Genomic DNA, 9,495 nt, shown 5'->3' on the forward strand with positions numbered 1-9,495 from the left:
AGCTCAGACTGGTGATGAATTCAGGCAACAGTTGCTGTATGCTCAGTTTCTCCATTTCACCACCAGAAGCTTGTTACTCCTTCAGAGTGCTCACAGGTCATATTTACACAAGTCTACATGACATATTTTCATTTTGTCTATTTTACTGTGGGGACTTTTGGTTTCAAATTGACACAATTTTTTTTTTTTTTTTTTTTTTTTTTTGTTTCAATGAATACAGAGATTTTCTAACCTGGCAACACAAACACTGTAAATAAAAATAAAAAAAAACGCTGTAAAAAATACTAAATTTGTTCAAATTAGAAAATTTAGGTTTTACGTCCTTCCTGACACAACCTGGGTTTGAACCTGCGGCCTCAGGGTTTCATTAAACGTATTTAATAACCGCTTGTACGTTTGTTTATTTGTCGCTTCTGTGGATTGTTTTTCGTTTTATAATTTTTGCTGCGCAGTCGACCTTCGATTGTTCTGGGTGTCTGTAACAAAACTACAAGCCCCATCATGCAACAGCTCGGTCTTTCGTTTTTCCTCTCAAAAACAAATATATATATTTTTGTTGTCTTTTTCTCCTGAAACTGGTTTAGGTTTCTAAATGATTCTGTTTAGATTTGAATGTGAATGGAAGTAAAATAATTAACTGAAACTTGCAGAAAGTTGTGATGAAACTCGGGATAATCTCACGTTAATGTGTTGAATAAAAAACAGAGTCCAGAATCAAATTTTGAACTGACAGTTTTCTCCTCCGTTCGCTGCTGCCTGTCCGTCTGAATGAACGGATTAAATGTGTTTCAGTCTCTTCAGTGTGATTTCTTCTTGTTGTTCATGTTTAATTGACCTCGTTGTTCTAATTGTCGTCATGATGGATGGCTTTAATTCGGGTACAAATGGCCCCTGGCTGCATATTGAGTCCACCATGAGCGTGCAGGATTGATGATGTAAAGTGAACCGACCCGGTTTCTGTGTTGGTACCAGGACATCCCGACTGGAGCGGACAGCTGCGTGACAAGCCTCTCCTGCGACTCTCAGCGCTCGCTCATCGTGGCCGGTCTGGGGGACGGATCCGTTCGGGTCTTTGACCGCAGGATGGGCCCCAACGAATGGTAAAACTTCTCACCTCGACATTTTCCCAACAAATTCAACTGGTTTTGACTTTGATTTAATTTCCCTGACGTGTTTTATTTAAAACAGCCGAGTCCTACATTCTTCGCCTCTTTAATCTATATTTGTTTTATTTAAAGTGCTAAAATCTCCCTTTGGGGTTGTCTTTGTTTTAATGGATGCCTTCAGCTGCCACAACTTATTTTTAATTTCGGTCCCTTTGTGATTAAATAAAGCATCTCAACCACCAAATGGTTCATAAATCTTTTTAAAAAAATTAATTTAGTGTTTTTTATGCGGCACGGAGTCACATTTCGCAGAAACTACATGACGCTGGGTGCAAGAAACGTGTTTACAGTTTGTATTTTAAACAGAAAATGTGTCGTACGAGCTGTAAACTCACCTTGTAAATAAATATTTTATTTGTGTTTTTAGACGATGAGAGATATATGTCCCCTATATATGTTTTTAAACAGTTCAGGTGCTCTTTCTGTGGTGTTTATAATTTATAATGTGCTGTTAAACAGTGGACTGGGTCAGTGTTCTGTGAGGAAACTTGGGTTCTTTAGTCATGGTGACATGCTGCCACCTGGTGGTGGCTCACCTGTACTGCAGGTGGAGCTGTTTTATTTGGACTGTTAATAAAATACCAAGCTATATGTAAAAAAAATAAAGTTTTTATAAGACATTGACGGCTCAGTTCAACTTAAATTATTGCTTTTCTAGGACTTAAACCTCTTTGTCCTTCAGAAACCTTAAAAACTGCATAGGTGTTCATGCGAGTTTTATTCATCGTAAATTTGAAGGTCCTGAAGTAAACCAGTTTCTCTAACTCTCCAGATATTACCGGCGTTTGTAGTTGAGAAATGTCGTCTTTATTAAAACAATCAAACGGAGTTTCTACAGATGACCAAAAGCAGAACTCTGCTTTAATGGAAATTTGAAGCTTAAATAGAAAAACTTCTGATTAGAAACATTTGCCAAAGAGCTTCCTCCTCCTCTTCCTTTTGGCTGCTCCACAGCAGATCGTCTGCCTCCATCTTTCCTGCAGATCCTCCTTCATCACATCCTCTGTAGTCTTCTTCTTTTCCTGCTCCCTAGCAGCTTTTTACCTGTTTCTGATTTGTACGAGCAGTCGTGTGTCGGACAAGGATCGTCTCTGAACCACCTGAAGAACAAACACTTGCACAGACGGACTGGTTCTAACAGACCAAGGAATCCTGACTTCTTTCTGGTTCTTCAACACATCCAAGGAGCTTTACCTCGGATGGAGGAGCTCAAGTGATGAGTGGTGGTAGGATGGGGCCTCGCCCTCAGTAATGAGGGTGTTGCTTCGGTCAGTCATGTTGAAGAAAGAGTTGAGTCGAAAGGCAAAGCTCTGGATTTACTGGTTCGTCTACATTCAAAGCTCTCACCTTCAGTCATGAGGTTTTGGATCATGATCGAACCAGATCCTGGATCCAAGCAGCCAAAATGAGCTTCCGTCGTAGGGGGTCTGGGATGAGGAGCTCCGGTAGAGCCCCTGCTCCTCTGCACCGAAAGGAGTCCGTTGAGGTCGTTCGTCTGATCTGGACGCCTCCCTTTGGAGGTTTACACCCTAAGACCCAGAACTCGCTCAAGGGTTTGTGCATCTTCTCTGGCCTGGGGACATCTTAGCCTGGAGGAGCTGGAGAGGGGGAGGTCTGGGTTTGTCTCCTGGATCTGTTGCCTCCTCGACCCGATGGTTGAAGATGTAGAAGTTCCGAGCTCACAATGTGTTTGGCCGTCGCTTGTTGAACTCACTCGTGCCTAAATGAACAGCTCGGCATCCGGTTTTAGTCTCGTAACTTCACGCATTTCAGTTGTGAATTTGGAAAACTGATGGATAAGAATAGAACCTTCTTTAAGAATAAAGAAGAACACTTAGGTCCAGCTTATCTTGTGAGGCTTGTTTTGTCCTGAACAAAGAAGAATCTACGACAGACTCCACAGTTCCCAGTAGACGATCGGTCGGGGTGTATGGAGGTCTGAGGACGCAGAGTGACCCGTTGCCTTGTTGTGTTTCTGCAGCCGGGTGATGACCTACAGGGAGCACGGAGCCTGGGTGGTTAAAGCTCACCTGCAGAAAGAAACGGACGGGAACATCATCAGCGTCAGGTAGACGCGTCTCCTTCCCGCTAACGTTCACTCGCGGCCGTTTGTCCTGCTCGCACCGACTCTGATTCTTCTCCTCAGCGTCAACGGAGACGTTCGGTTCTTCGAGCCTCGAGCGCCGGACTCCATCAACGTCCTGCAGACCGTGAAGGGCTTAACGGCTTTGGACATCCACCCTCAGGCCAACCTGCTCGCCTGGTCAGTCGGTTGGACATGACTTTTTCTTTTTCCTTATAAATTAAATAAAATGTTTTCCGCACCTAAAATCTGACTCAGACCAACTAACCTCCACGTTTGTTTCTTGGCAGCGGGTCGATGAACCAGTTCATAGCCGTCTACAACACTAACGGCGACGTGATCAGCAACATCAAATACTACGACGGCTTCATGGGACAAAGAATCGGAGCCATCAGCTGTTTAGCCTTCCATCCTTACTGGGTAAAACAGCTTCCGAGCTGCGTGAGCTCCTCAGCTCAATCTGTCGCTTTATTTTTATTTGTTTTAATTCGAGAAAAGCCTGAAATTCTAACAAAACTCAAAGAGAAAATGCTGTCGCTTTGATGTAGAAGAAAAGCATTTAGAGCCGTGATTAAATGTGTAACGTAAGGGTCACCGTGGTAACCGCACACCTGTGACTCACTCCTTGACAGAGAGACAGAGAGAAACGGACTGAAAAATAAGCCTCAAACAAACAAACTGTCGCCGTGCGGGAAAAAAGTGTCAGATCTTTAAAATGAGCAGCAGAAGACTGATGGGAGCACAGTTACCGTATTTTTCGGACTATAAGGCGCACTTAAAATCCTTTAATTTTCTCAAAATTGATCCGGTGTGTAACTTTGGGAGTGCGCTTTCTGTAATCTGTGAAGATTCGAGAGTAAATCTGAAGTCCTACAGCAGGGAGAGTCTCGCTGCATGAAAGAGGACAACATTTTTTGATTTATAATATGTGCATTTAACTAAAACCTTTGTGGAGTAAGAGGTTTCTTCACAAAAGGTTTGAAATTTTTTAATTTTTCTAAATCTCAAGCGTGACATCATCCACTGAGAGCTGAACATTCTGAGGTAAAATCGTCAAACCTGAACTGCGACTGTGTAAAAACCGTGAAGGGTTTTAAAATGCTACTTCAGGCGTTTAAAGTCCAACTTTTTGTGGCACGTTGAAACTTTAAATGAAGGTTCTGCAGTGAAGTCCGTCTGAGCTGCAGAGCTCCGAACAGGGCTGGGTTTAACCAAAATCCCGTTGTTGGATATGGGAGAACGTCTACTTCGTGCAACGCAACGTTTCCAAAAGTCGACGCATCATTTTCTCAACCAGGCTGCAGATTCTTCATCTATAATTAAATGTGCTTCAATGCTCAGGCACCTTTCATTAATGATAATTAATGAACCGGACCCATTCTGTAGTTTAAACTTTGTTTTTCCGTCTCTAGCAGCTAAATAATGAGATCAGCATCGTGTGAACGAGCGCCGGACGTTGTAAACGCCTCTTTTCTCTCCCTCCAGCCCCACCTGGCGGTCGGCAGCAACGACTTCTACATGTCCATCTACTCAGCAGAGAAGAGGCTCAGATAACATACCAGCTCCCCCCACCCACTAAAGGACATTTCTCTTGTACAGATCCAGCCCCCCACCCCCTTGAATGTTTCAGAGATGGCTGCTGACAAAAACTCGTGCTAAGAATGACTCTATACGAACATATAAATATCTATATTAGTATTATTGTTTATTCTTCTGAAGCTAATGATTGTCGACTTGGCTGCGCTGGAGTCTGTGTATTTAAAGAGCAGAAGAAGAACGGGATCTGTTTTAGTGAACGCAGCGATCGGGGCGGCTGCACGGCGAGCATCACTACCTGAATGAACTTTGACCTCACCTGTGCGTGGACAGAGGTGTTCACGCTGGACCTGTCCGCAGCGCCACCTCAGACGTTTCTGCCTGGAAGGACCCGACGTTGTCGTCTGGCAGACGGGATGAAGGATTATTTTCCTGCAGACCCCGCACCTGCTCCTAAACTGCAGACCTCCTCCGACCCCCACGTGCCAAACGTACTCCTCGCCGTCCACCCGAGCCTCCTCGTTGTGTTCTTCAGTGAAAACTGCGCCTGTCCTTGGTTCAGGAAGCAGCAGCTCCCGTTCCCTAAACACGCTCCTCTTCATGATTTTTCTTGAGGAAGCAGCTCAGATTGAATATTAGGCTAATCGGTGCCCGGAGGGTCCAACGGGCCTTTCAGACCGCCTTCAGAGGAGTTGAATCCTGTTTCTGTTCCTTCTGGCCTCTGAGAAACAAAGGTCTAAATGCTGTCAGGTTTTTTTATTTATTTATTTTTCTTTCATTGATTTTGTTTGAGTTTGCTGGTTTTGGAGCTGGAGGTGTGAGGGACTTGCCAGGTCCTTATCGGACCGGTTCTTTTGCAGAGTCTGGCTCTGGAGGTGTTTTTGTTAAAGTTGTGCAGAATCACCAACAGCGTGCCTCCTCCGGGTTCTTTTACATTTATTCCCTTCTAATTTATGATTTTAATTTGTGCATTTTGTCGGACGTATTTCTTCAGTTTTCTCTACGCACCTGATTGGCTCCTCCTCTGGCCCCGCCCCTCTGCATCACATGACCCCCAGCTTTGGTTTATTCTTTACCCCCTGCAGAAGGAGTGGAGGTCAAAGATCCCCGCAGTTCTCCCCCGTCAGGGTTTCAGCGAGCTTCAACCAAACCGAACCTCGGCACCAGAACCACTTTCATCTGCAGCTTTGAGTTTTAAGATTTTAGATTTGAAGAAAAAGAGACTTTGTCGCCGTAGTGAAAGAAGGAAAAAACTGAAAACAATCAGGTTTGTTTGTGAGACTGTAGACGGCTTCGCTGGCTGTGAAGAAGAGCAGAGACGAAATAAACCAAATCCAACACCTGATCCGTTCTGGTTCTGAAATGTGTTTTTCACGCTGCGTCACGGCTCGTTTCTTCAGATGTTTTTAATCTTCAAAACGCTGCGCCGACAGATTTAACAGGTGTTCTCACAGAGCCATCATGAAGACCAAGGAACACTCCACACAGCTCAGAGAAAACGTTGTGAAGAACAACGAACAAAAAGTCCAGATTAGATGAACCCGAAGAAACGAGGCTGAAAACACACGTGCACTCCAGTTTTTAGGGGTTTTTTTTATAGAACTATTTTAAACAAGTTTTCCCCATGTACCTTTATTAATCTGAAATATTTTGTAGAAATAATTTAACCAATTTTAAAATAATAATAATTATATTCCAGGTTGTAAGGCAACAAATTAAATAAATACCAGAGGAATAAAAATGTTTGCAAAACTCTTTAAAAAATCTATACTTATTGAATAACAGGAAATATAATGTTGTAGAAATCTTTTGCAGCTAAATTGTTTTAAAAAAAGATCCAGAAATAAAAGTTCCTGTTTAAGCTGTTAAAAGTTTAAATCTCTGAAATCAAATTATTACTAGCGGAAGTCTCATTCCCAGTGTTGAGATGTTATCTTGTGTAAAATGTACATCCGTCTGCTGCAGAAGAATTGGCTTCATTTTCCTGACATGGATGTACAGAAAACGATTTTAGGGCCACAGTTAAAAAAAAAAAACTGATGTCTCTTCTCAGACTTTACTTTTTCTCAAAATTCTGAAATTAAAATCAAAATCCTGACTTGTTTATCATTCTTTAATTTCAAAAACATTCATGGTTTTGTCAGCCTTCTTAAGAGAAATATTTTGTGCACTTCCTCATGTTAGCCACAAGGTGGCAGTGTGAGGGATTATTTAAGAGCCTTTGAAGACATTGTTGAGTTTTATGCTGTAATCCATACAATCCAAACATAATGTTCACTGTCGTGAGCACTGTAAGTGAAAAAGTTTAAATTTATTTATGGACCAACACTTTTAGCGTAAAGTTTGTGTTTGGTTTCTCAGATAATTAAACATCATGTCCTGTAAGAAGCAGCCTCTGATTTCTGTCAGTGAAAACCCGTGCACAGTAACTTGTCGATCTGCCTTTAAGGAAGCCGAGTTTTTGCTGCACGGGCTCTGCCAGTCGGGGTCAAAGGTCAAAGGCCTGACTGCTGCGTGCCCAAGCAGTCCGGCGTTATTGTGACTACCATTTCCCGCTCGCACGGCGTCCGTGGAGGAGGACATTCCACGGCAGCAAAGAGCCGGGCGGTGTGAACATCCTGAGGAAACAACACTCACTTCCTGTCAAATTAAGCCAAGCTGATGGCTGCTCGGTGTGATAACCGCCGCCGAGTGGCCAGCTTGGTGTCCGCTCCCACCCACAACCCGCCACTCGTGCACTCTGCAGCCAGCTTCAGTCTGGAGCTTGTCACCCTGCAGGGCAGCCGGGCTCCTCGGTGTTCGGACAGGATGGGCCTCCTGCTACTGCTCACCTCCTCGCTCCTCTGCAGCTGTAAGCCTCCTGACCTCTGACCTCCTCCTGCTTTATTTACTGATTCTAACAGGGGCTTTCTTTTCTGTTTTTCAGGGGGACCAGCGAGTGCGGATCCATGTGAGTAATCTCAGACTGGACTGAGCCGTCAGGTTTTATTAGTTGGGGGCAGAAAGTTTTATTTTTAATTCGATCCTTTAATTGTTCTGAGTCGACTGTTTGACTCTAAAACCACCTGAAAGAGTCGTGCGCTCGTTGTGCGAGTGGAAACTCGTTATCAGAGCGTTCTGATCGCTGCCAGTGGAAAAGTTGAGGTGGGAACCTGCGGGCGAGCCGAGTCCCACGCCTCAGAACCTGGGAGCTGATGGACGAGCCGGAAGTTAAACCTTTAATCTGTTTTATTTAACTAATATCTGCTCACAAGTAGCTTTGTCGTGTTATAAAATCTTATTCTTGTGTCTGTTAAAGAGACAAAAGTTGCACTTTTAGAAAAAGAAAAACGCGTAAACATACTATGATTATAGTGGATTGTTAGAAGATTTATTATTTTCAGGAATAAAAGACAAAAGCATAAATTAGGGCCTGTAGACGTGCAGAAATCGACTTCCATCAGAGCAAGGAAGAAAATGGATTTAAGAAACTATTGATCTTCTGGGATTTTTACACAACCATCTCTACCGTTTAAAGATAATGGACCAAAACAGAACAAATATCCAGCGAGCAGCAGCTGCGTGGACAAAAAAACAACTTGTTTTGGTCAGAGGAGAAAGTTTGAGGTGATAAAAAGTCAAGCGGAGCTCAAATCACCCCCTCCTTCCAACCAGGGTCCACAGAAAACTCTTAGTTTGGAAAAAGAGAGTTTTGAAAACATCACCTGGTCTCCTGAAGATGTTTGTGGGAGAACAGCTTCTGAAATACTCAGACCAACAAGCATCTCACTTAAATCCTCTTTCTCTCCTGTTCTGACGCCTGGATCGAACTGCAGTAAGCCGAGATGCTGAAAGGCATTAAGTCGCTGCGTTTATTGACTCGTTAGCTATTTCTCTTAACGAGTGGACCGGTGAGGGTATGTCTCAAATATTTGGTGTTGGGTTTGTGTACGTTTTTTTTTTTATTCCCCTCATACACTCCCTCATGCAGATTGTTTTATTTTTATTATAATTTGCTTATAAATCCTAATTCCCTTGTATTTTTGGTTCCTAAATCAAGAATATTATGCTTATATCAAACACACGTTGCTTTAAAATCTCTAAAAGTATTTTTTGATGACGGTTAAATATTAAAAAAATAAAACCTTTTACAAAAAAATCAATAAACTAGAGCAATTAAAGATGAAATGATCATCAGCATTAAAACCTCAAGGAGGAGCCTCTAACAGACTGTTTTGTTTTTAGAAAGTATTGTAATTATTTCCTAAAGCCACTAAGAGGTTTTGATTTTAGAATAATCTTGAACGAGATGAAACAAATATATTCAGGCTGCTCCCCGTCGCTTTTCTTGGTTCCGGTTTTTGTTGTGAGACGAGATTTCCAGAAAGAAAATGTCGTTTTAGTTCAAGTATGAACGGGCACACATGGGTAACATTATTTTTTTTTTTTTCCTAGAGGGCTGTTTGGACTTTTAAAAGCCACAAATTGAATTGAATCCAGAGGTGCCACTAGGGAAGGGCCAGGGGGGGCTAACAGTCACTGTTAAAAAAAGTGTTGGCCCCCTTATTGATCCACCTTAAACGGTTTTATTCTCTTCAGACCTAATTGTACATTTTTAATTTCCCTAGATATTTAGGATTAGTAGAGCCTCATAAACCTTTGTTTTTGAACAATTAGAAGTTTCATATATATATATATATATATATATATATATATATATATATATATTTT

The 9,495-nt window shown here is 42.4% G+C and overlaps 2 protein-coding genes across 3 annotated transcripts in view; both read left to right on the forward strand.

Moving 5' to 3' along the window:
• rptor (regulatory associated protein of MTOR, complex 1) overlaps window positions 1-5,285 on the forward strand; it is a 196,939-nt gene extending 191,654 nt beyond the window's left edge. For both annotated transcript variants that reach the window (XM_037689604.1, XM_037689605.1), the window contains exons 31-35: window positions 973-1,100; window positions 3,148-3,234; window positions 3,313-3,429; window positions 3,540-3,669; window positions 4,735-5,285. In XM_037689604.1, the coding sequence (XP_037545532.1) occupies window positions 973-1,100; window positions 3,148-3,234; window positions 3,313-3,429; window positions 3,540-3,669; window positions 4,735-4,803 (531 nt within the window). In that variant the 3' untranslated portion in view covers window positions 4,804-5,285. The remainder of the gene's footprint in view (window positions 1-972; window positions 1,101-3,147; window positions 3,235-3,312; window positions 3,430-3,539; window positions 3,670-4,734) is intronic.
• A 2,265-nt stretch (window positions 5,286-7,550) lies between these two features.
• Window positions 7,551-9,495, forward strand: part of pecam1b (platelet and endothelial cell adhesion molecule 1b) — a 28,641-nt gene continuing 26,696 nt past the window's right edge. Inside the window, exons 1-2 of the mRNA XM_037690098.1 lie at window positions 7,551-7,636; window positions 7,712-7,735. Coding sequence (XP_037546026.1) covers window positions 7,594-7,636; window positions 7,712-7,735 — 67 coding nt within the window. The 5' untranslated portion in view covers window positions 7,551-7,593. The remainder of the gene's footprint in view (window positions 7,637-7,711; window positions 7,736-9,495) is intronic.

Source organism: Nematolebias whitei, chromosome 16, assembly GCF_014905685.2.
Source record: "Nematolebias whitei isolate Nwh7 chromosome 16, NemWhi1, whole genome shotgun sequence".
Lineage (NCBI taxonomy): Eukaryota > Metazoa > Chordata > Actinopteri > Cyprinodontiformes > Rivulidae > Nematolebias > Nematolebias whitei.